Source organism: Notamacropus eugenii, chromosome 3 (genome assembly GCF_028372415.1).
Source record: "Notamacropus eugenii isolate mMacEug1 chromosome 3, mMacEug1.pri_v2, whole genome shotgun sequence".
Classification (NCBI taxonomy): domain Eukaryota; kingdom Metazoa; phylum Chordata; class Mammalia; order Diprotodontia; family Macropodidae; genus Notamacropus; species Notamacropus eugenii.
The window spans coordinates 176657535-176685063 of NC_092874.1; the positions used below are offsets into that span (position 1 = coordinate 176657535).

General features: G+C 39.1%; 1 protein-coding gene across 4 annotated transcripts in view; it reads left to right on the forward strand.

Moving 5' to 3' along the window:
* The window catches only part of SFMBT2 (Scm like with four mbt domains 2), a 295043-nt gene extending 267719 nt beyond the window's left edge, over positions 1–27324 (forward strand). For all 4 annotated transcript variants that reach the window (XM_072653415.1, XM_072653416.1, XM_072653418.1 and 1 more), the window contains 6 exons: positions 854–963; positions 13540–13715; positions 18631–18797; positions 19146–19385; positions 20474–20602; positions 26458–27324. In XM_072653415.1, coding sequence (XP_072509516.1) covers positions 854–963; positions 13540–13715; positions 18631–18797; positions 19146–19385; positions 20474–20602; positions 26458–26598 — 963 coding nt within the window. In that variant the 3' untranslated portion in view covers positions 26599–27324. The remainder of the gene's footprint in view (positions 1–853; positions 964–13539; positions 13716–18630; positions 18798–19145; positions 19386–20473; positions 20603–26457) is intronic.
* Positions 27325–27529: the final 205 nt, after the last annotated feature.

Consider the following 27529-nt stretch of genomic DNA (forward strand, 5'->3'; position numbering starts at 1 on the left):
GTAGGTAACATGTGGGACAGATGGAAACATTGCCAACTCTTCCAGACGAGGCGGTTTTGTCTCATTTGTGTTTCATTGTTTGTCTTTGTTTCAAGGGAACATTCAGTTTGAGGTGGTATACCACACAAGATGACTGTGGCATAAAAACAAAAGATTATCAGTATAGCTTTTTGAAAAGATTAACTATCAGGTATCTATTTTCTTGGCCATTGAGTAGAAGTGACAAGTCAGGGCAAAGTTATATGAGAATTAGATCCGGAGACAAAGCCTCCTAAATAGATATGTTTCTGGGGAAGTTTGCCAAGGGTTAGATTCTCATAAGTTGGGACAGTTCCACGGAAACTGCAGCGGATTGTTACCTGACTATACCAATTCAGAGGTTAGGCATAAATGGTTCTGTCAACCCAGAAAATGATAAAATAAGTAGACTGTTTCCTTTTTATTTATTCCATCTGTATTTTAGTTCTTAAGCAAATGATTAGAACAACATCCTGTTGGAGAGAGGAATATGTTTGTTTTGTTTTGTTTTGTTTTAGATAGAAGCGGTTTCAATTCATTTATCCTGGAAGAATTAAGAAAAAGTACATTGCCTTTCTGTAATGAGTAGCTGGTTAGCCATTGGGATGGAGGTCATCCCCTGTTGTATTCAATTGATGATGAAACTGTTTAGTGTTGTCTTTCCAGGTGATTTCATCACACTTAACCAAGATGTTTCACTTAACTTAGGTGAAACAGTTATTATTTTAAGTGTCAAGGATGTGCGGGTGTACAAATGAGCCTCATTGCCTCATTTAAGTTCACCTTAATGACTGTTTTGCTTTGTGTTTTCCTCTCTCCCCCTCTCCTGCCACAGGTTCTTAGCATGGTGATTAATGCAGCCTACAAGCCAGGAAGGGTATTGAGGGAACTGCAACTTGTGGAAGACCCACAATGGAATTTCCAGGAGGAGACCCTGAAAGCAAAGTAAGTGTTTTCTACTCTGGGAAACCTGGCTTTGAGTAATGCTTAATTTGCTCTGTCTTATTGACCCAGGAATAAGCAATTAAAAAAGCAAAACAGAAAACTAAAGGAAGTGAAATTATTGTCCAGAAGCAACATATGCTATGTGTGAATGTAGATTTATATGAGTTTTATTATATCCAATTACATTTTGGACAGGAATATATTTCTATACGTATAGATTTGAAAAATTTTTTTAATTGTTCAATAGCAAGTATCTGATTGGTTCATTTGAAAAGCAGACTAGGATACTGTAACTTTAAAGGGAACATATGTGGGCTTTGGTGGATGTAAAGGAAAAAGCCTTTTCATATATATGAAGAACATTCTTTAATACAATTCCCTGATTAGTCCAAATAATGAATCCCCTGAAGTGGTCATTTGTATTTGAATTCATACTTTTCAAAGGTATAATTATATGAAATATGGTAATTGGTTCCAGCCCATTGGAAATATGCAGTGCAAATTAGAATAATGCCCCTACCTCAGGGAATTCTTTATTCACACAAATCTGGACCTAACTGTATTGATATCTGTAGTTAAGATACAGGAATGAGCACATGGACAGACACAGCCCTTGCTCCCTGGAAGTGTTCTTTTTTTAGGACAATGGGTCTACATTTCTCTGGGGCTGATGGAGGGAGGTGGGGAGTGGTGATTGTTTCTTGGGATGGTAGATATTTCCTTCTTATCTCCATTTATTTGCAGGTAAACTTACTAGTTTACTTTCAGTTTCCTGAAATATGAATTTGAGAACCCTTAGCCAAATGTTTCAGTGGATGTAAGAATACATAGGTGATAGAGATTGTACTTTGCTCCAGACAACTGTATGTTAAACAAATGCTTTGCAACTTGATGGTTTTTAAAAAATTCTCAGTGCCCTAAAATAGTTTAGCTCTTACTGGCTTACTTCCTCTGGAATCCATATTTCCTCCCAGTTCATACTGTGCAAACACTTTTTCATCTTCACCCTTGGCACACTGTATACATTGAAGACAAGTTAAAAAGAGAAGGAGAATCTATCTATAGCTAGTCTAGGAATTTTTTAACTTGGGATATGTGAACCTTTTTAAAATATTGAATAATTTCAGTGTGAGTTCCTTTGTAATCTTGTGCATTTTATTTGATCCACTTCCAGCATTATTCTGAAGAGGGGCCCATTAGGCTTCATCATACTGCCAAAGAGGCCATGGCACAAAAAACATTAAGGAACTTCTGATCTCATGTACGCACTCTTCTTTCCCTTGGTGAGGTGGCTTCCTGCACAGAAAGTAAAAAAGTACCCGTTCTAGTCTATAAAAATCCAGAGAGAGAACATGTTAACAATGTTAAGAATCAAGAATTTCTTGCTTAGAGCTAAATCCTTCTCTAATACAAGTTCATTATCCCCTTTTGATGCTTGGTCTATATTTTAAAAACTAGCACGTTGCATTATCCTCATCTTGAACATCCCACTTATTGCCAGCAATTGACCAGCACTCCAGGTGTGAATATGTTCAGGGCCATCTTCTGAACCGTGACTTCTTGTTAAAATCACTGATGGGATAATGACACTGTACTAGACAATACAAGATAGATAGTATCCATAAAAAATTTAAGGGCTTTTGGGGGGTTGTTTTTTGATGGACATGTAACATGTCCATTCTATTCAATGAAGGATTATTTGATTTTTCCTTCTGCTCTTTTATTTCTCAAATATTAGCATTACATCATTTCAAATACTTAATTTTTCTATCCACTCACTTTCAAGGAAGTTTTAGGGAAAGTCTGTCTGCAACTCATTCTTATGAATCTCATATGGCACAGAAAAGGGAAATTGGGATTTTTCTCCTCTAAAATTATCTTTTTTCTCCTCCACTAAAAAGAAAATCATCAGTAATCGTAGAGCCTTTATCACATGTAGTCAGTTCATAGTGGTAGAAAATCAAAGTAAATCTATTAGATGTTAGAAGGTGATTAATTATCTGGGCAACCAGGAAAATCTCTTCCTTTTTTGGTCCCCAAACATAATCCCAAATTCTATACATGTAGAATAAATCGAATAGATACACAGATAAGGTTATTTTTAGTGGGTCTGTGTTCTCAGTGATTTGGATATTCCCTCGTGTCATCATAGATCATAGACCCTCCTGTGCCTTTTCACTTTGTCTAACTCTTACCCATACCCTCCCCTTAATCTTACACAGGGCGTCACCCTAACTTGAGGGGGCTTCAGAATCTCTTGATATTGCTTGGATATCCATATGACCCTCCACAGTGTCATCCCTCTCTCTTTATACGTGACCCGGCCATTTCTCTCTTTAATACTAACTTATACAATGCTTTGTCCATGTTGTAAATTGTTGGTGTTGTGCTGCAGTCCATTAATATTCATTTGGTGTTTTTCCTTGCTTTTTGGGTGACAACCTCATTTTAATTTCTCAGCGATTTAGCATTCCATGGTTTAAAGTTGTACACCATCACCAGAAACTGTCCATAATAAAGCGATAGGTTTTTATTTCAGGAAGAAGCTTGGGGTCATTCAGAGCACCACACAATTTGCTTCACTCTCACTTCTGTTTAATGCTGAGCCTGGTTCTCTTTCTGCAGTGTCTATCTAGGATACGTACATACGTACGTACACACATACATGCACACATACGCACACACACTAATGGACTAGCTCTATGTGCTAATGGCATATCGTAGTTTAGAAAGTAGGTATTCTTTATCCATTTGTTTTTTCTGTGGGGATGTTTAGGTTGGGCTCTTTTTTTAGTGATTCTAGATCTAATCTAGAGTGCCAGGATTGATTATCAGGAAAATGTCATCTGCAGATAGGAGCATCCAGAGAATTTCCCTTTCCCTAGGGAATTCCTCCTCGAGTGGATTCTGTACTGCGTGTCCTTCATAACAGGGGCAAAGCAGAAGGATCCTGTTCCAAATGCTAGAAAACGGAGATGGTACTTTGTGCAGAGCTTGCACTAGTTCTTGCGTTGCCAATTCGGTCAGAGTTTTTAGTAAATCTAGCCTAATAAAATCAAAACAGGCATTGTGAAATCTGGCCCTGCGATATTCTAAAAGCAACGTATTACCTATTATATCAAATATGACAGTAAGTTCCATTTCAGAATCTTACACAGCAACTTATAATGAGAAAATGTCTGTCTCAACTGGGTTTCAAGTGCGCTAGATCACAGTAGCGTCTTTGAGCAGCTGCTAATGATGACAGGTTTACAGTCAGCAGGAATGTTAGTGTTATCGTCCTACATGGTGAGTCACCTCATTCCTTCTGATGGAGAATGACAGCTCTTTAGATCTTGACAACTTTGCTGTTTACTTTAGTAGGAAAGGAAGGAGGGAGAGCTCCTTCCCACTTAGCTGAAAGGCAGAAATCCTTGCTGTCATGAATAAATTAACTTGCATTTAATTCACTGAGCTGTCAAAGGTATATGTCACTGAATCAACTGCAAACAGTGTTTCAAAGAAAGATATAGTGTTGATTATCCATGGGGGTGAGGCAATTACTATCACTTATCATTCACAGTTCCTGCTTTTTCACATTGTTGTAAAAACCTATATACTGGAAGGAGTTTAAAGTATAACGGAAAAAAGGATATTGATGGGTAAATTTGCATGAGAACTACCATATAGCTTCTGTAGGGATGTTCTAGTATCTTTTTATTCATTTATATTGTGTCAAAAAGACTTTCATCATTCCCATAAAAGAGTCTTACAGTTTAAACAGTATTTAAGGTGTTTATCAGTTTATTAATGACCATTTTATTGAATACCAGTGATAAAAAATTAGGTATTCTATAACATAGTTTGGTCAGCCACTATTAGGTATTTTGACAGAAAAGGCCCTTTTATTTTATTTCATCGTTCTCCAGTATTTTGGACGTACTGCTTAAACTTATCTCTACCGGTTGTTATGAGGCTCACGTGACATGATGATTATAAATGCTTAGCAAGCACCTGATACATAGTTAGCACTGTATAAATATTAGCTGCTGCTGCTCTTACTGCTCACACCCCCACCACTGCCACCGTGTTCAAGAGTCTGCGTTCTTGCTCTTATCATTGTAGCACCCACCCAAAACATAGAGCTTATCCTTTCTTTGATTTTTTTTCCATTTTAGCCATTATAGATTTAAAAAAAGCAAAACAAAAAGTTTTTGATGGCTAGAATTCCTTACCAATTGCAGTTTATTTTGAGATTTAGCATTCTTAATACTATTATTTTTAAAAATAATTTCATTATCATCCATCATTTTTACTTCATTTTCATTTCTGAATGTATCTGTCACTCCTACCCTAACCAGACAGCCATCCCTTATAACAAAGAAATCTTTATTAAACGAGAGTATAACAAGCAGGTCAGCACAGTTAGCCAGCACAAGGCAGACTGGCCCAGCGGATAGGTGTTGGATTGGAAGTCAGAGGTCCTGGGTTAAAAACTGGCTTGGCCACTTACCGTCTGTGTGACCCTGGGCAGGTCTCTTTATCCCTTTGGGTTTCAGTTTTCTCACCTGTAAGGAAAAGTTAGTGTTGGCCTAGAGGGCCTCTGAGGTCCCTTTCAGTTTGTGGTCCATTATCCTGTTATACATGTCTGACAGTTCATGCAGTAGAAGCTTCTGGATTATATGACCAACAAGACAGAGGACTGTTTTCTCTGATCCTTGTGACCTCTCAGACCTTTCAGAAATAGTCATTATGTGCAAGTGATATAGCAGTTTCAGTTTTTTCCATGGTTTAGGACACTAAGAAAGAGAAAACTGATGAGCTAAAAGGCATAGAAGGCTAACCCCTAGTTACTAACTCACTCAGCAACCCCTTGCCCATCTCCTACCTAATTCCAGGAGCAGGCTGTACAAAGCAACCCACACGCTTGCAGCAGAATTCTACTCCCCCCCCTTCCTCTTTATTCTAGGGAAAACCAAAAGGCAGGGAAGCCTGTCCTGACTAGGTACAACAGCATGGCAGTGCTCTGTGCTGCAGAGGTACTCAGACAGAGTACTAAGAACAGAAGAAAGCAGGGCCAGGATGGGTTTGTGGCTAGATGGTGCTATACTTGGCCTGAAGAAAAGAGTCTCGAAGCTATCTGGGGCCAGTTGTGTTCTCCCAGAAGTCACTTCGGGGAGAAACTTGAGCCTGAGGCCAGTGAAACATAAATTGCCCAATGTAGGAGGAAGACTGAGATGGCTTTGAGGTAAAACATCATCACAAAGAAAAAGGGTGGAAATCTGAAATTTCCAAAGATATCAGGAGGAAGAAAACTCAATTAAGGACCCAGAGCATACGCAGCTAAATCAGCAGGGAAGATATTAATAACAGAAGAGAAAATGACCTCCAGATTGGGGAAAAGAATCCAAGCATCTATGAATAAGTATTGCAAGACCAAGGAAAGAAATTAATACCTGATGAGGGCACCCTGTGGAACCACAGCAGGATGTTCCTGAATGGTTTAAAAGAGAAATAAGAATTATGAAAGAATTTATGAATTACACAGGAGAAATAATTGACAGAAGAGAAGAATTTGAATCCAGGGGAATAAATCTCACCAAAGAAACAAATGAGAGGATAACTGATTTGGAATGGAAATATATGGAAGTGAAGGACATTCTGGAAACGAAGCAAAAAACAGGATGTATAGAGATAATTTATGGATTATGCATCTCCCAGAAAAGTAGTTTCAAACAAATAGAAATGGTGGCCACAAACTGTGCATAAGGATCCCTACAGGTCGCATGTTAGTTTAGAAGTCACATGTTAACATTATCTATGTTGTGTTATGTCTGTATTTTTCTATATTTCCTAATTATATTTTAATCTAGTTGAAGTAGTAAGGTGTTTTTGACCTTTTTGCTCCAGAAGAACATGACGAATCAAAAAACTTGAATACCGTAATACAGGAAATAATAGAAGAAAAGTGCCTATAACTTCAGAACATAGAGAAAGGGCCAATTGAAAGAATCTACTGATTGTCTGAAGGGTGTGTGTGTGTGTGTGTGTGTGTGTGTGTGTGTGTGTGTGTGTGTGTGTGTGTGTGTGTGTGTGTGTGTGTGTGTGTGTGTGTGTGTGTGTGTGTGTGTGTGTGTGTGTGTGTGTGTGTGTGTGTGTCTGTGTGTGTGTGTGTGTCTGTGTGTCTGTGTCTGTGTGTCTGTGTCTGTGTCTGTCTGTCTGTGTGTCTGTCTGTCCGTGTGTGTGTGTCTGTCTGTGTGTCTGTGTGTCTGTGTGTGTGTGTCTGTGTGTGTGTCTGTGTGTCTGTGTCTGTGTGTCTGTGTCTGTGTCTGTCTGTCTGTGTGTCTGTCTGTCCGTGTGTGTGTGTCTGTCTGTGTGTCTGTGTGTCTGTGTGTCTGTCTGTGTGTCTGTGTGTGTCTGTCTGTGTGTGTGTCTGTGTGTGCATCCATCTGTCCATCCATACCCGGGGTCCTCTACTTTTGCAAATTGGAGATACATTTTATCATCTGTTTTCTGGGGCCAAGTTTGCTCTTAACAGTTCTTACAGGATCATACCACGCTTCTGGATTTGGCTCTTATTATTTTTGCCCTTTCCACAGTGTGTGTAAGTCTTTTAAAAATCTGAGTAGGTTGATAAGTTGTTCTACATTGATCTCAATATCCCATATTCCTTTTCCTTGGAATTTATACTTCTGCGCTTGAATTTCCCCTTTAGAATTTTTGGCTGTAGGATACTGCATAGCCTTCCTTTGGACACTCTGCTGCCCAGTTTGCCCATTTTGAGGGTACATATCAAATGCTCTGACCAACTTTCCTTTCGCACCATAAATTCTAACATGGAATTATCATTCCCTCCCAAGAGTCCCATCATCAACACCTCCAGCAATTAGTATATCCTGGTCAGTGAAAACTGTCTTCATCCGCCTCTCAAAGATGCAAATTATCGTTAAGGCCAACAAAGTGTTAGCTTCTCTGCTTCAGACAGCCTGAGGCCTCTGCAGGTTGCCTGATGAACTGAAGTCTCCCCTCACTACTACATGATGCCTCAGTGTCAGACTTGTGATCTACTTGCGAAACTTTATTTTTTCCTTTTCTTTCAAGGTAGTCTATTCTGATGACTCTCTTTTTTGATCTCCTGACATCTTTACTAACAGCATAAGCCGCACTGAACAGAACAAAACAGCTTTCGCTTTCTGAAAGAGCTGAGGATAGAGTTTAACTCGGTTAAGGATTTAACTAGAGCACCCTGTCTAGGAGCTACCTAGAATATGCTCTCTCTTCATGCAGGATGCCTTCCTGACCATTGTACGCTATCTTCACCATCCATCAGCTCTGATGCAGTGATTTTTTCCCCCATTTTTTCTTTTCCTTCCTTCTGAGATGATTCATATTGACAGAGCATTTTCTATTGTGTACCAACTTAGTTGTCTCTTTTTAATATCTCCCCGTTGCTTTTTCTTTTCCTTGCTTGTAAGGCATGTTTTAAAATCTTATCTCAGTGTGTACAGTATCCTTTCTGGGCCATTTAATAAATTATATAGCTAAGGATTTTTTCTTCAGGTTCATGTCTGCAGTAGGAAATAGAAAATATGAAACCACGCTTTTTAAGCAGTATCTCTTCATAAATCCAGTGTACAGAACAAAGGAGTTATTTCTTTGTCATATACTTCCCCTCACCCTGGGGAGAATTTTCATTGGATAAACCCTGCTATTGATTTCAGTGGTCCTTTGCGATATATATAAAGTATGATTAGGAATCATGAGTTCTGGATTATAGTCCTAACACTACCTGATACATTGGATGACAGTAGAGACCACTCCCTCGGGACATTTGCCCTAGATAAGTCATGAAAGTGTGCTGTGAGTCATAGTTCCCTCATCTGTAAAATGGGAATATTTGTAATAGCTTTCCTACAGGACTAAATGAGAAAAAATATATGAAGGTATTTGAAAAACTGTAGAGGCAGGGGATAGTACAGTGGTTAGAGTGCCAGGCCTGGAATCAGAAAGGCTCATCTTCCTGAGTTCAAATGTGACCTCAGATACTCACCAGCTGTGTGACCCTGGGCAAATCACTTACCCCTGTTTGCCTCTGTTTCCTTATCCTTAAAATGATCTGGAGAAGGAAATGGCAAACTGCTCCAGTATCTTTGCCAAGAGAACCCCAAGTTGGGGTCGCAGAGGAGTCAAACATGATTGAAACCAATGAACGACAACAATGTGAAAAATTATTTAAGCACTCCGTGTATACAAAGTATCATCGCTGTCTTCATCTTCATCAGCATCAAAGGCAGCTCCTTAGTGCCAAAAATTTGGTTCCCCGTGTTGTCTTTTATTTTTTGTTCTTCAAGTTTCTTCGTGTCTTTAAAGACATTTCACACCTCAGATGGAGCTGCGTTCATCGTAGTCATCCTCAGTCAGCCCTTTCCCTTCCCCCAATGTCTCTTCATTGAGCACATTGTGTCCTTTAGAGCAGGCCTAACATCGTACTTGGCTTTGCATCCTCATTAGCTGACAAACCAACAGTAATGAGAATAGCGGTTTTACAGCATCAACATGCTGCCTACATTAGGTGCTTAATGTTTATTGAAACTGTACTTATTTAAGAAAGTGAATATAATTAATCTTCCTTCTTCTTAGGTTTTTGTAGTACTTTCCAGCCAAATTCTAAGAAATTGTCTCTGCCCCTACCAAAAGGTTGGTAACCCACTTTTCAGGGACTTGCTCTCCCCATCCATCTTTACCCTATATGCACCTTGGTTACAGCCTAATTTGTTCATCCATTTTGGGCGGCCAGAGACACAGGTGTTAGAGAATTCTGTAAACATGCACATATTTGTGAGCCCCAGGTTCCCCACTTTAAGCCTTGACCTGAATTTCACCCAGGTCTTGTACTTCTACTTCTATTTTAAAATGTCACCCGAAAGCCTGGTTTTTAGCTATTTTCAGTACAAAACCCAAGTATCCCGAGGATTATATAAGTTGTAAGGGATGATAACAACAAAGGACAAATGTACGGATTGGATGTTACTTTAACCTCACTGCCAGTGCATTTTGGTAGTTCATGCTACCTACACAATTTGATTCCATTTTCATTTTGAAACACAGTGAATGTCATGGGTGAGAGCCACCCAGGATTACAGAAGCTCTAAAGAAGAAAGTTCTTGATTAGGAAGAAAAATAACTTTATAGAAGTTTAGGACTTAGAATATGGTCTTGTTACCAAGGATTTTTTTTTAAATTCCTGTTCTATAGAAAGTCAAGTTTAGCCCGCCAAAGGGGTTGATCAGAAAGGAAAGCTAGAATTGGGATTTGATAGAGTGGTCACAGAAGGCAAATGAGTTTTGTTTTTTTCTAACAATGTTGGGATCTAAGGAGGATCAGAGAGAAGTATAACCCTGTTGCTAAGGGACTTTGATAAGGAATGATGGACAAATGGCAGAATTATTCAACTCTTCATTTTCCTTTCTTCATCTGCCAAGGAGAATAATCTTTGGACTGAAAAGAGCAACCCAAAAAATGGCTTATAGGGAGTTGAAACACAAGATGCCAGCTGTATCCTAGGGTGTAGGAACAAATGATGGATATAATGACCAAAGCACTTGTAATGGCCTCTTAAAGATCATGAGGAATTGGAGACATGTTGAAAAATGGCAGGTGGACAAATGACCTGAGGAAGTAGTCTCTAGATTGTAGGCAACATCTTCCATCTGCTTATGAAAGAGAACCCATCTCATCATCATAACCAGAGATTTTGTTGAGAGTAATGAGTTGCTCTTCGTCACATGATAAGTTGTGGTTTCTGTAAGACAACTGCATACCCTTCAACAGGTAGCTCTGGGGTGGTCATGTAACTGTACAATGAATGTTTCACTTCATTAGAAAAGAGATGATCCCAAGCTTTGCTGTGACACCACCATGTTCTAGGATTGAAATGAGCAGACAAAAGTTATAAGGGATCATGTCAATAAAAGGCATTAGAATAGTTTCTGGAGTCCTTCCATCTCAGGTCAGCGACATTGAGATTAAATTCAAAGAATGGATAAATTCCAGTGATCCAAGTATTGTATATTGAAATAAACGTTTAGGAAAGCTTAGATAGAAGAACCTTTTTTGTTACCCTTAGGATAGTCACTGAAATTTCTTGTAGGTTAAAAAAAAAAGATAATACTTTCACTTGTAAGAAAAGAGGAAAAAATGCTGAGGATGATCCTAGGAAAAATTATAGAACTGAAAACATAAAAGGACCTGACTTGCAAGAACCAGTGACCACTGTTGGGGGCAATAACCTTGTTGAACAGAAGAGATGAGAATAGTGATTTACGGGTGTCATTTGGGCTCCCTTGGTCTCTGGCAGTCTTTACCCCTCAGATTGAATCTGGGAACTTTTTGAAGGAAATTTCAGTTAAAATGGATGCATTCAATATTTTCTAATTTTTTTCAGTTAGCAAAAATCTATCTCCTTTCCTTTCTATCCTTTACTAAAAACAAAAACTGTAACAAATGTGAATAGTCAAGCAAAACAAATTCCCATCTTTGCCACTTCCAAAGCATACGTCTCATTCTGAAGCCTGAGTCTATCACCTCTGTTGGGCGGTGGGTCCTGTGCTTCATCCTAAATCCTCTGGAATGGTGGTTGGTCATTGTGCTGTTCTTAAGAGTTTCCTAAGTCTTTCAAAATTGTTCGAGATTTTTTTTTTTTACTTTACTGTTATTGTACACGTTGTTCTGGTTCTGCCTACTTCACTTTGCATCCCTTCATGTAAATCTTCTCAAGCTTTATATGAAAACCGAAACCATGCTGAGACATTCACATACCATAATTGTTTCAGCTGATCCCCAGTTGATGGGCACAACCCCCTTCCCCTCCTTTGTTCATAGTTCTTTGCCACTTTGCTACTGTAAGTATTTTTGTACAACTGAGTCCTTTTGCTCTTTCTTTGTTCTGTTTGGGGCATAGGTTTCCATAGAATGGCTACATTTTAGAGACACTGGGACAAATGTAAGCAAGGAGGTGAGAATGGGGACTCTGCCTACTTCTCCAGGATACCCTCCTCTTGTGGATAAATTGGGATCATTGGTAACCTAAAATGTAACGTTCCTGTTTAGCCTCTACTAAGTGACAAGCTTCGATGGGAGGAAGATTTCTGGCTTTCCCAAAAATTGTATCTTCTTGTTTAAGTAGTTCCAGAAATCACAACTGTCTCTAAACTACCTCTCCTAGCTTTCATAAGTAACCAAGGGATCCTTGAACTATAACACTGAATGGGAGATCCAGGTGCAGAAGTCTTTGCTATGGCCATGTCTGTTGAGAACTGATGCTGGGACTCCCTTGTTGCTCTGTTATTTCTCACACTTGAGATTTGTCCAGGGCTTGTTCTTTGGTTTATTTCCTCAGTGTGTTTTTCTTCTGTTAAAAAGTGACCTTGCGGGGCAGGGTAGGTGGTGCTGGTCCTGCAGTCAAGAGGACGGGAGATCAAATGCGGTCGGTCACAGACACTTGACGTTTACCAGCTATGTAACCTTGGGCCAGTCACTTCATTCCAATTGTCTTATCTTCTCCCCTCCAAAAAAAAATAAATAAATAAAACAAAAAGGTGACCTTGCATTGTAGGTAGGTCTTTCTTCCCTGTCACTTCTTTACAGATATGCCTTTTTGAATAATAAAAATCAATTGAATTTCTAGAAGATATGCAATTTTTACCAAGATAAGATTTCTTTGTCCTGAATTGCGTAGTTTTCAAAACGGTAACATAATTACTTATGTGCTTAATTTTTCAAAAATTAAATGTGAGATAAGAGCTCAGTTTCATTTCATAACATTTATTTTTGGTACTGATGTTCATTAGTTATGCACCATGTATTAAACTGCACATTACCAAATGAGAATTTACTTAATGGAAAATTTTATTGTAGTGGATTCTTCTAACATTTCCTTCATAACACTAACCATTTATAAACAGTTCATTGTTGCGATGACGTGAAAATACTTGTTGATGTTTGCCACTCGCTGACGCCTGCATTCTCATTTTTCATCCTTCCTTCATCATGCCTTATGTTCTCGTCTACCACTCTTGAAATAAAATTCCCTCTGCTTCCACTCATCACTGCTGTTTGAAATCCTTCACTTCCTTGTGGAGCTGGATGTCTCTCCCATGTGGCTTTGCCTGATTCCCCCCAGTGGGATAGATTTCACCTTCTAAACTTCTCCTAAAATTTTGCATTGCCCCAGTCCTTTGTGCTTAATGACTAGTGAATATGTCGGTTGTTCTGTGCATGTGTTACTGTTTTTACTATATTCTAATATCTAATCAGATGTCTGATTTTATCTTTATTTCCCCAGGGCCTCACACTCGTATGTGGGTGGGGGGGAGAAGGTTCCTTCTATATTCCTTATATATAGGTGCTTACTATATATATATAGGTGGTTGGACTTGATTGAATTTACTAATAAATATGAAATCAAATAAAGTAAGCCACTTTACAAATTGCTTTATTATTTTAAAATATGATATTATAATATCTGTGAAATGTGGTCTAGAAACTGTCCCTATGAATAAAAGTTGGGTTTAAAATTTTTTTTTTCTCTTTGCCTAGGTACAGAGGCAAAACGTACAGAGCAGTTGTCAAGATTGTACGAACATCTGACCAAGTAGCTGATTTCTGCAAGAGAGTTTGTGCCAAGCTGGAGTGCTGTCCAAATCTGTTTAGTCCTGTTCTGGTTACTGAAATCTGCCCAGAAAACTGTTCCATCCACACCAAAACCAAATATAGTAAGTCTTAATGGTGGAAGTAATGCAAGCCAATATTCCTACTTTTCATCCTTCTTTCATCCTCCTCTTCTTCCCCCTCCCCCAAAAGAAAACCCTACACATGCCACTCTGTCTCTTATTTTTAGCCATTTTTCAATAATTTTTTTACAGGAATGTCTGTGAGATAATTCTGTGGGAGTATCTGTTCTAAACAGATATTAATGTTTTGAGTAGAGAGGAGGGTTTAGACCAAATTGGTGATTTTAGTATTTTGGTGAACTCCCTCTGTTGTTGAAAAATCAACAACTGCTTCTGGTATGGAGAGGAAAGTCAGAACTTGAGCCTAAGCCTTTCTGATTCTGTGGACAATTCTTTATCCACTGAACTGCTTTGTCTTGTAGGCAGAATAGTAAGTGAAAGGGATGATTGGGAAGAGGATAGAAGTTGTTCCGAATCAAATAGAATCTCAGCAGGTTGAATGAACATTCTTAAAGACAGCAATGTATAAAATAAGGAGAAGAATTCTTTTGTTGGTGTATAGATTAAACTTGTTTAACCTACTGGTGGTGGTAGGGGTAGTTGTGTCCATCACGTTTGTCAGAGTGATGCAGTTTATAAGCTACTTGACTAAATACTTTGAGGGATATAGATAATTTCAGAAGCAGTTGCTCAAGTGGAGGAATATGCTACCCAGAATGACTGGACTCCTGCCCAGATGTGTGGTCTCATTAGGTGTTCACCTACTGCCAGGTGTTCCTCTGCAAAGATCACTTCTTGTCTTGGTTCAGAGAGCTATGTGTCGCAAGGCCAAGAGCCTAAGAACCATGAAAATGTCACAAGTCAGTGATGCTTGTAAAACTGTGTGGGCATCAGATATGGTTTCTAATTGAAATTGCCACCTGTTGTTGTTACTTCCCCAAAGTCCTACTGACTTCCAGCCCAGCCAGTCTGTTCTGGCAGAAGATTAGCTCTAGAGGAAATTAATTTTTATTGAGTTGGACTAAGTATCTATCACCTTGTACAGATCACCATACAGTCCTCCTTCTACAGCACCACTACTCTCTACCCCTCTCCAAGCTTTTCTTCCACTCTTCTTCGGATAATGCGTATGATCTACAACTACAGTGGGCTACTTATGGTTCTTCAGATGGATCTCTCAATATCTTACCTGTGTGCCGTCATTCACAGCATCCCTGACTCATGGGAATCCTTTCCCAACCTCCTGGGACTAACCTAAATGCCCTTTCAGTTAATCTGTCCACCGTTCCCTGAATTCTCACAGCACCCTGTGTCTCTTTTGGGCATTTGTCATATTCTGCTTTATGTTAGAGTTACTTGTGCAGAGCCAATGAGTGGTTATGCAGACTGCACTTTGATTTCTGTTCCCACCTCTTTTCTGGAAGGGGCAGAGCAGACTCTCACCTGTGCCTTGCCCATTTTACCTTTGTTGTTATTGTTCAGCTGTAGCTGACTCCTCATGACCCTATTTGACGGTTTTTGGAAGACACTGGAGTGGTTTGCCATTTCATTCTCCGGCTCATTTTACAGATGGGGAAACTGAGGCAAACAGGGTTAAGTGACTTGCCCAGGGTTGCATAGTTAGTGTCTGAGGCCAGATGTGAACTCAGGTCTTTTTGACTCCAGAGCTGGCACTCTATCCTAGATAGAGTATATCACCTAGATGTCCTCATATATTTTACCTATGCCTTATCTATTTCCACCAGGCTCTCTTTCCTTTCTCACCTCAGAGGCTGATTCTTTAATGAGGCAAGCTGATTACAACTTGTGGCTGACTTTTATTTTGGGAAAAATATCATGTGTCTCTGGTCTACACAGTCTCTTTTTCTGCTGTTTTATGAATTTTGAATCAGATAAAATGATTAGTACCATCACAATAGCTCAGAGCCCCCAGTTTAAAAACAAACACAAAAACAACAAGCAACCTAGCTTTCAGATAAAGGTTTGACTCTGTTGTAAATTCAAAGTTTTGTGTATCTCTAGTTAATCCCTAATATCTTTATGTTTGAGGTAATATCAGGGCTCAGGAAACATTTAGGTAAACAAAGTGAGTAGAGTGTATTATAGTGTATTACTCAACAGTCACAGAGAGCAGAAGTTGGGGAGAAAAAGCCGAATGTGTTAGGAGTATCCCTTGGGTCTGGAAGCAGTCAATCCAAGCAGTAGCCTGAATTCTCTGTTCTGAGATGCTTACGGGGCCTTGTGTCCCACCTCTATCTCTCCGTTTTTTGACCCAGCTCAGGCTGCCTTTCAGTTTCTCCTTTTAAGTCATTATCACTCTACTGGCAGATCTTTCTAGCTCAGCTTGTTAAAGACTGTGAATAACTGTTGCCTGCTGCTGCTGGTCTTGAGCACTTACTGTCCCCTTTCCTTCCTCTCTATTTGTCTCTTGAAGACTGTGTGTGTGTCCCTTTAAGTACTGCGAGGCATGATTCAGATCTGCCTCGTTTCAGAGATCAGCAGTCCTAAGTTTCTCTCAGGGCTGAGAAGGCATGCTTGTCCCTCCACAAATTCCAGAATTCCCATCAATTCACTAACTCATGTTATATGCAGACATACTATACATATGTGTGTGTAGATACATATATACACACATATACAGATATATATAGAAAATATTTGTATATTTATGAAATATAATGTGTATGTCTGAATACACATACAAACACATACGTAATATCTTATGCTATTTGTATACATATAACAATGGTTGACATGTCTTTTCCCCTATTAAATTTTAATGTGTTCTAGAGTAGGGATCATATTTTATTTTTTTATATTCCTCTCAGAATCTGACATGATGGCTTGTATATAGAGGAAGCTTAATAAATGTTTGAATTGAACTGAATGTCTATAAAACTTGGACTCTCTGTAAGATTACGATGAATTGTAAACAGGTTTCAGTACTCACAGTATGGTGGTCCGTTCAGCAGCCACCCTTAGTGAGAACAGCCGGATGTGACTGAACACTAAACTTGGCCTCTGGTATTGGGAGAAAAAAGAAGCCACTCTTTCCTCTCACGCTTATGGGGAAAAAGAAGCAGGCACCTGCAATTAAAATTAAATACTATTGAAAGTGAAACTAAAGATTTTTCTAGGTCTGGCATCATAAGCTGCAAAATCTTTTAACATCCCTTGGGTCAGCTCACAGTGAATATTGCTGATGGCTGAACTGAATTTATAAAGAGCCAGAGGGAAGATGATAAAATAATCTTTGGATGGAATTTTGAACAATAAGGTACAACAGTCATCGAATCTAGCTCAGAAGCTTTAAAAGATGTCACACTTCTTACTTCATTCGGTAAAACCAACCCTGATTTCTATAGTCCTACTTCCAAAAATCAGATTTTAACAGACTTTGCATGCCCAGTTTGGAATTTCCCAACATAAATAGATACTTGTTCATTTGTATCTTGTACATTCAGCTAAATAAATATGAGGTATTGTTCACGTAGCAATAGTTTGTGCATGCTCAGCAACTTGTGTCCCAGGAGAAATAGAGAGAGTGCTTTATAATAATTCCAGGTTCTTAAGGGGTATTTTTGCCTCTATTAAGAGTCTGATCCAAAGATGATGATAAATCATATGTATAGAATGTTTTGGTTAGAATCTTATAAGCACAAATATCATCCAGATGAAATTTTCCACCATTACTCATTTGAATCAACGGGGTTAAAGTTATTTGGTCTCATTTGCTTCCTTAACTGATGAATATCGGCCATCAAATGACATCGGTGTGGATTAAACTCTAGCTTATTTATTAAGGAATCGTATAATTTAGAAAGAATATCAGAAATCATATAGTCCTGCCATATCATCTTACAGACCAGGACTTAAGAACGTACTGATCATTAGGGGTAGATAATCATACATAAAGTTGAAATTTGGAGAAAGATTTAGGGGACTCCCCCATCCACAAAACTTCCTTGGCTACATTTCATTGTTCTTTTATAAAATGAGAACCACATCGTGGGACAAATGAGCTTCTGATTAATTAATGAGCTCTCTTGATCATGACCATAAGTATTTCATTCTCAGTGATTTTAATTGAGTAATTGATTATGAATTTAGTTCATATTAATGAATACATTATTCATCAGTGCTGATCTAAGACACCTATTTCTCCCTGGATTGTTGGCATTTATACTGACATCTACTCCTCACTATTTAATATGTCAGAGAACTGAATTCTGTTTTCTGTTGAGTAGGTGAGTTGGAAGAATGCCAGAGTTTCTAATAATAATAATAGCTAATATTTTGTAGAACTTTAAAGTTTGCACCATGCTTTACAAATATTATCTTATTTTGTCCTCACTAACCCTGGGAGATAGGTCCTATTATTATTCCCATTTTTCAGATGAGGAAACTGAGGCAGCTAGAGATTAAGTGACCTGCCCAAGATCACACAGTTAGTAGGTGTTACAGGATAGATATGTTACGTACATTTTTGTCTTACTCAGATTAGGAAATGTAGTGGAGGTCTCTTCAGGGACACTCAACATATCTGTCCTCTAAAATTGAGACCTAGGGACCAGCGGTAAGAGCACTCCATTAGATACAGATTGCTGCTGCGGTACACAGTGTAAAGAATGGGCATGTCTAGGTACTGATGGCAGTGTTGGGCTTTCCACCATCTCGTCAAAACCAGTGAAGAGATATACTCTATATCCTCTAAGGTCTTTTTAAACAATCATTTCTTATGAAAAGATTGGGGTTTGAGTTGAGATTTAAAGGAAGCTGGGTAAGTTAGGCAGGGTTGAGGAGGGAGAGCATTCCAGACCTGGAGGACAGCCAGAGAAAATGCCCAGGGTTCTTCATCTCTATTGAATGCAGAACAAATGGCATGTTAGTAAATAAATAATTTTTTTTTTGTGAAAACTTTTTTTCATTAAATTTTTAATTTTACTTTTCCTAATAGCTTATTATTATGGAAAGAGAAGGAAGATTGTCAAACCTCCGATTGGGGAAAACAATACTGAAATTGGTCCCCCTAAGCCAGCAAGGCGGAGGAAACGACGGAAATCCATTTTTGTGCAGAAGAAAAGGCGATCCTCCACAGTAGACTTTGCGGCAGGATCAGCAGAGGTGAGTGTGTCTCCAGAAAAAGAAATCTTAATCAGCCCACATTTGATAAAAGTGATTGAGAGGATTGTAACTGCTATGTACAGATACAAGCCTACATTTGCTAAGTGTGATTGTTTTATTAAAGAAAGGATGTTTTCTGTTATTTACAGATGCCAGAGATTATTAGACTATTAGGGATACTTGGTATTTCTAGCCCATGCATGTTAGTAAAGTGCAATGTCCCTGTTGGAGACAGGGTTAAAAAATGTCTCCCTAAGAATGAGAAGAGGAGCTATAATGAAAGCTCAGTTTTTCCTGAATTGTTAGTGTTCTGTCCTATGTTAGCCACGAATTGTCTCTTTGTGGCAGGAAAGTGAAGAGGAGGACACGGGGAGTGAAGAAACCAGCTCTGAGCTTCGGGATGACCAGACCGACACTTCCTCAGCCGACGTCCCCTCTGCCCGTCCCCGGAGAGCCGTCACATTACGGAGCAGCACAGAATCAGATCGCCCCCCTCCTGTCGAAAGAGCCAGGAGAAGCCGTAAAGCACAGACGTTCTCATGTGCCGAAGGAGAAAAGTGCACCCAGGTCAAACAGGAGAGACCAGAGGTGAAGTGATAGTCCCTGATGTAGGCATAGAAAAGCCTTCTCTGAAAGAGTACTTGATATCTAGCTTGAAGAAGAGGAGACTAAGGCAGGACAGGAGAGTAGTCAACCAGGTATCTGAAGGACTGACGTGCAGAACAGAGCACCATATGGTAGAATTAGAAGCAGCAGTTGGAAGGAGCAGAGAGGCAGGTTTCACTTCCATGTGAAGGAAAAAAAAAATCAAAGCAATTGGAGAGGTCCAGAAGTAGACTGGATTGCCTCAGAGGGAGTAGGTCTGCAAGAGGATGCTGCTTGTCCAGGGTGTTAGAGAGAGATGATTCCTTTTCACGTAAGGGCTTGATGAGATGACCTCTGAAAGAATAGACTTCTGTTAGGAGGCTTTGAACATCAAAACAAGTGAGTGGAAAGAGTTACAGGACCTTTTTCTGAGGCTTTAAAAATGAACAAGAACCCCATTGGTCTGCAGTGGGTTACATGTTCCAAGCCCCCTTTGAATCTGGGATGACAGCTTTTTCTGGCCTTGTCTCAGTATCTTTGTAATCTCTGCATCCTGGGTTCTCTTTTTTGTATATAGAGCCTCATGGTGAATCTCTCAGTGGTGTGGTACACCACTCTTGGGCATATTTCAGGGAACAAGCCCTGACCAGGCCTGGGTGCATATCCCTGTTTTTTTGTTGTCCACAGAACTAAACCCATGCACCATGGCTTCTGCCGCTGTTAACGTCAGCAAAGCATCAGCCTTCTTTGTGCTTATTTATGTAGAAGGGCTAAAACGTCTTGCCTTTTTATTAATATGTGCTAAATTAAATAACCCATACGTACTGCGTTTTTTGCTCCTGTGTGACAGGCTCTGAAGCCGTATAAACCCCTAAAGGCATGACCTTGACCTTAGTTACTGGTGGTTCAATTTAGCAACACTTTTTGGCTCTAGGGACCAGAGAGAGTTCCTGTAGCTTCCAAAAGTATCTTACATACTGCCAGCGTCCTATATTTAGGAGGGTTTGGTTCAGTGGTTTTCAAAATTAATCGAGCATTGCCACAATTTTTACCATTTCCTTTTACTCTTTGTCACTTTCGGATTCCTGTAGGAAGTAAAACATGAAGAGGAAGAGAAGCTTGTCCTGGAGAGTAACCCGTTAGAATGGACGGTGACAGATGTTGTGAGGTTTATTAAACTGACAGACTGTGCTCCCTTGGCCAAAATATTTCAGGAACAGGTAGGCTTCTTCTTCTTCTTTTTTTTTTTTTTTTTGCTTCATACTTGAACACAGGAGATACTTATTAAACTTTTTAAAAATTTAATTTAATCTTATTTGTCAGATACGTTGCAGATGGAATTCTGTCTTGTGTCATTTGGGCAAGGTGACTCCTGAGGCCTGTCTGTGTCCAACTCGTACTCATTTCATGGGTTTTTATTTCCTTCTCCTGCCAGTATGGACTATGGAATTACTGCCATTTTTAGCGGTTTATTCGTTCATTACAGAAAGTGTGAGGAAGGTGTCTGTGAGGGCCTTGCCAAAAAATTGTAATGTCTTCGAAGATGGGCATTTTCTCAGCATTTTCAACAGATGAGTCGTAGAAGTTTAGGACTAAAAAGTACACGCTCATCTTATAGATACAAAAACCACGACTCACATTTCTTCTAATTTGTCCTATTTGTATTATTTTCTTTCTAGCTCTTTAAAAATAGATATTAAGGTTTTGCTAGTTAACCCTCAGCAAGAAATTTGCATTCCTTGAAGGCACATTTTGTGTGATTACCACCCATGACTTACTAGCCTTACATAAACATTCAAATTTAAGCAAATGAGCATTTCCTTTCACAATATGAGCTCAACATAGTGCATTATCTGCATTTTCACAATTTTTAATTAAAGCATAATTTTCCCAATATAAAAAGTAATTTTACTTGAATCTTCATTTTTTAAAAATACTTTATGTGTAAAATGAATAAAAGCACATTTTTTAGTTGCCCTTATAGAAATAAATCAGAAAAAGGCTATTATGTCTCTAATTTGTCAGGATGGACATTTAAACAATAAAGGGGGGGAAGCTACCAAATTTTTCATAGAGATTTGCCTATGTCTTCTCAAAGGACACCATAAAATGGTAGTGGATCCTTCTGTTTACTAGTGGGAAAAGTTCCATGGTTTCATACACAGTCCCATCATTAGCCCAGAAAAATTAAGGAATGGAAGGGACATAAAATTTATTAAGCTCTTCCTTCTGGTCCATAGTGGAGGTCAATTTTATTATTTTATTTAAGGAGGGAAAAACATTGTCTGTTTTCTTCCCCTTGCCCTTACATTTTCAATTTTGAACAAAACAATTGCTATTTTAATCTGTTTAACATAGCAGCTGGATATTACAGCATCCGTTTCTTGTTTTTGTCTTAGTTGCTGCACACAGTTTTCTACAGGTTTTAAACCAGTACAGAGTTGTTAGTTCCCAGCCCTTCAGCAAATCTGGAAAGCAGTCCTTTAGTTGGCAGTTTTATCAGTGGTATTCTGCCTGAGTAGTAAATGTTTCTTCTTCTGTAAGTGCCATGGGGTGGAAGTAGAATCCTGGAAAATAGTATAGATAGCGCTTGTTTCAATACTGATAACCCTCATGCTCGTACTTTAAACAAGATTGCACCCACCATATTGCTTTACTATTGAAATGGAGAAGAGTCTATATACCAAAAAACCCTAAAGCAGATAGGCTCTGACATCATATTTTTCTTTCTTCTTCTACCTGGAGCATTCCACTTCAGCGGAAGTGCTTAGTGTCTGTTACACAAACCCAGATTTCTAAATCAGGGGTTCTTAATTTTCTGTTCATAGCTACATTTCAAGGGGATCTGTGAACTTGGATGGTGAAAAACAATTACATTTTTATTTTCACTAATCATTAACCTCTAATTGAAACGCAGTATTTCTTAAATCATGAATTAAAAAAACAGACATTATTGAGTCCATAGACTTCATTCTCTAGACTGCCAAAGGCATCCAAGACACACACAAAAAATAAAGAACACCCATATACATCTAAATGTAGTCTGTTTTGTGAAATTAGGGGCATGAAAATTTGGGAATAGAAAGTTTTGAACTTTACTAACCTAATCACATAAACCTGAGTTCATAGGACGCTGACTTAAGAGATCTTAGGGAACATTAACTCCTTTCTTTATAAACTTGAACCCAGATCCTCTGATTCCAGATTTAGGATTCTTTCTGCTTTGCTACATTATCTTCATTCTTGTCCCAATTCTACTTTTAAGGTCATTACTCATTAGGGCCTGTGGATTCCTGGGCTCCCCATGTGGCCCTCCAAGCTTCAGTTAAAAAAACTTGGATCCAATTACTGACAGTTGAAAATATCAGGGGTTTTCTCCCACTGAAAGGGGAAGAAAAAGCAACTTTATTCATATTTGGAATCAAATTTAATATTAAACATTTTTCTTATCACGTAGAAAGCTGTTACCCACTGAGCTTTTAATGTAAGTGGGCAATTTGGCATTTTTTTGTTCAGTTAGACCTTTAATTACCTTCCTTACCTAATTAGCTAGCATTAAGGCAAAGACATTTATAGGACCAAGCACTAAGATCCTGATTTCTCTGAGGCTTCCAGCCAGTGTCTCCTCGGGTATTTTAAAGGAAACGTATGATACTTCCCTAGGCCTTATTCTTTGGTAGACATCACAGTTTTAAAAAGTAGAATGGTCACATTTGTTTATTGTTTTTGATAGTATAAACTAATGAATTGTTATGAACAAAAAAGAAGCATTTGCAAGAATTATATATTTTCCTTTTAGTTCTGAATGGTCATATGTATCATTTCATACTCCAGGCATATGTGTTTATATACCTACTTTCAGAAAAGCTAAAATAGCATACTCCTGGGAGGTCCAGTTTTCCAGTATATTTTAATAGGAAAGATTTTTTGACAAGAAAGTTAGCTGAATATCTGATATTTAAAAGGTAGGAGGGGAGCAATTTCTCCACCCTCTGTACAACTATATATCAGTAATTGATGTTCAGAGTCCTTTCAGAGCCTTGTGATACACTGAATCGCCTTCTGAATCCAAAATGACATTTTGTTTAGGTCAAGCCACAAGCCATTTAGTAAGTGTGCACAGTGTGCCAGGGGCTGTGCCAACAACTGCTGTAGATATAGAGGTCCCTACCCCCGAGGAGGTCATATTCCAGTGATGAAAATAATTTAATCCATTCAGGTAGAAAGGATCAGATTCGGCAGTAGATTAGATAGGTGGGAGGAATGGAGGACGACACCAAGATGATGAGCCTAGGCGATGGGAAGATGGTGATTCCCTTTGACAGTAATAGTGGAATTTGGAGGAGGGAACTGTCAGATCATTTTTAAGTTTTCCATTCTTAGCATCTAAGGGTAGTAGGCAGAGTAGACTCATGATGAAGACATAGTACGGGTACATGGGAAGCATAATAAATCATTGAGGTAGCATGGCAAATAGAGTACTGGGTTCACACCCTGCCTCAGAGACTTAGCATGTGACCCGGGACCAGTAAATGAACCTCTGTCTGCCTCAGTTTCCTTATTTATAAAATGCAGGTGATAATAGCATCTGTTGCTAAGGGTTGTTGTGAAGATGAAATGAGTTAATATTTGTGAAGTGCTCTGCAAACTTTAAAGTGGGAGATTAATGTTAACCTGTTATTAACACAAATAACAAAATTTTCATCATACTTGCTTTGAGGGCTACCCCTGGAGATATTAGCCACACCACGTGTCATACATTTGCATCTGAAGTCAGGTGGCACAGGCCGATGCTGGGTTATTGAATTACCGTATAACCTTTTGCAGATAACTTTACCTGCTAGGCACTGATAGGCATGTTCTGAAAATAAAATTAGATTCTACAAGTGCAAAAAAAGCTTTCTAAGACAATGTAAATAAGACGTTGAAATTTCCAAGAGTTGAAACTTATTGAGTTAGGATTTAAGCTGGTATTTGTAATTTATAATCTCAAATGCAAACATATTTGAATCATAGAGATAAGTAGACCAGCCCCTTTATTTTCCAGATGAACTGGAGCAATAATTCCCTAGGGTTCCTTACAGCTCGAACAGTCTATGACAGCTCTGCATCTTTAGTGTTAGGATAGTGACTTCTTGATATATGTCATGCCTAATGTTTGTCAGCAATCAAAAAAATTAATAGACAACACTGCCATCGACGTATCTATACTTAGCCTTCTGGTTAGTTTATAAATCTGGCCGTTTTCATTAGTATAGCATGTTAGCACATAAAGATGACAGTTTTGAGCTAGGCCAAGTGATAAATAAATGATCCTTGTGGGTTTAGTCTTTTGTTCCCAAGGTTGACAGACCTTTGTTTTAAACACCATTTCATACTAAGGATTCTGATTAGTCAGTCAGTTAAATTCACAGACCATTACTTTGAAGACAGAAGTCTTCACACAGACAAAATGAACTAATAATTTGCTGTTTATTGGTGGACATTAGCCATGTCATATATTAATTGCACTTGCGTGATTATAGCTTAGATCAGGGGTGGGGAGCCTGTGGCCCCAAGGCCACATGTGGCCCTCTAGCTCCTCAAGTGTGGCCCTTTGACAGTTCGTGAAGTTTGGATTCAGTCAAACGGCCACACTTGAGGATCTAGAGGGCCACAGGCTCCCCACCCCTGGCTTAGATCATGTTGCCCCATGCCTGGGATAAGCTTGGAGATTTCAGAAGCTGTGAAGTTCTAATCACAATGAGATCACTGGTTTCCTCTTATTTCCAGAGGAGCAACTTAAAATCTCTTTGAGACATGGTTATGAAGAAACCATGTTCAAAAGATTTCAGACTCTCTGTCTAGATTAAGTATTTAAGGAGAAAAATTCACCTTGTCTTTTCCATGAATTGTAGCAGCTTCTTGGCTTGTCAGCTTCATATTCTCTCCTGACTACAGTCATATTTGCACCAGATAAGTGTCATGGGGAGGAGGGAAACTGAGAGCAGCACTGCTTACCAAATCCACATTATGCTAGACTTGGATATTTGTTCACAACAGAATCTGTGCTCATCCAGTCAGAGTTATCTTAAATTTTTAGGGTTAAAGTTTACCTCTGAATTTCTCCACTGCACAGGAAGGCATCTCTATCAGGTGGGGGTGGGGGTGGTTGTATGTGTATTTTAGGCTGGCCCTGACAAAAGTTGTGAATATGTGAGATGTGTCTTTGTTATCTTCCTTTGCAGCCCTCCCTCCTTCACTCCCTCACTTTTGCTGCCTACATACCTCTTCTTCCAAGGCCCTTTCTCCCATCTTTTGTCTACCTTGTCTCCTGCTAGCTATTAATTAATCCTGCTTCATCAAATACTTAGGAATATTCCCCTCAAAAAAAAATTCTTTTAAGACCCAAACAACTGACTTTCCATGATGATAATTCAAGCCTTAGCAAGGCCTTGGGGCCATCACCAGCCCTAGTAGCAGTTGCTAGAGCTTCCTTGTGTGTGTCCAGCATCTCTACAGAAGCTGTGTTCTATCTGCAGGAAATGGAAGCGGCTGAGTGTGTGACATTTTAGATCTTCTATGGCAACTCATGACAAACCTTTTCCCCCATCACCTTCTTGGGGGGGTATTCCTTGTTTCAAGGCACACAAATGCTATGAAAATAAGAACTTTCCAGCTAATGAATAGGTTAAAATAAGACTTTTTTTAGGCCATATCCCTAAATAAAGATGAAAAATTCAAACTAAGTTCTCTTGTAATTCCCATTGGATTCAGAGTAGCCCAGAGCTCTCTAGACCTTCTCCGAAGAAGGACGCATTCTAACCTGGCCAGGGATCAGCTTGGACAGCACCACTTCAGCCGAATTAGCTGCTCCTCTCCCTAATCCAGGAGTTCATAATCTAACGTCCAGGAACTTTGTTTTTCTTTTTAAAAAACTATTTCAGTATTATTGGCTTCCTTTGCAATTAATTTTAGTTTGTGCATTTAAAAACATGATTCTTAGAAAAGCATAGATTTTACCAGACTGCCAAAGGAGTCCATGATACAAAAGAACTTAGGAACCCATATTCTAACACTTGTTTTCTTATGCCAGGATATTGACGGCCAAGCACTTCTACTTTTGACGCTTCCCACAGTGCAGGAGTGCATGGAGCTGAAACTGGGGCCTGCCATCAAGCTTTGCCATCAGATTGAAAGAGTGAAAGTTGCATTCTATGCACAGTATGCCAACTAGCCCTGTTCTTGGAGGATTCCTGCCTGGGGGACAGGCCATCTGGAAACAGGCTTTCTTCTGTCTGCAGACATTTGACATTGAAGCACTAGAAAAATCTCAGTGTGAGAAAGACCCAGACTTCTCAACCAATCTCTGACCCCTTCCCCTGCATTTATTTAATATGTCTCTGTTTTTAAAGCACACTGAAATACCACAGCAACCACTTTCTGAGAGCATAATTTGCTATTTTCTATTGTGGCATCCCATGATACAGCAAAAGCTTAGGGAGCCTTGCTCCCCCTTTCCCACGAAACCCATGGCGCCTTCTGATTGAGGTTTCCTACGCCTTTCAAGAGAAAGGTTAGCAGTCGGTAGTGTTTTTTTTTTCTGCAGTTATATGGGATACCCACCAGGCAATTAAAAAAAAAGAGCTACAAATAAACCTCAAGAACATCTGTCCACACTTCTTTCATATTGAAATGTGTGTGATCACATTTTCAAGTGACTTTTACCATTGCAATTTGATCCTAGTGATCAACACATTTCTGTCACATTTATAACACGAGTGTTGATGAAGATATATATTAAAGCAGGATGTGATTATGACAGAGACCAACTAATCCTCTAGCTTTGTCAGCGCTCTTAGGAAAAGTGTGAGCATGGGAAAGGAGAGCGGGAATCTAGAAAAAGTCTGCAGAGACACAGAGTATTCCCAACTCTTAATAAAATGAAGCCTTGTCCCTTTAATTTGTCTGTAATTGGATCAAGAAAGGGGTTCTTATGATTCTCCTAAGGAAGTCGAACTACAGGACATGATACTGAAAGAAATTACTTGAGCATCTCAGGATAGGGAAATGGAACATTTCAGATGAGGTGTTGAGACTTCTGTTAGAGACAACCTGAAATTCCTTGGGGTGGAGTTCCACAGTGTGTCACCTATCAGCTTGGTATG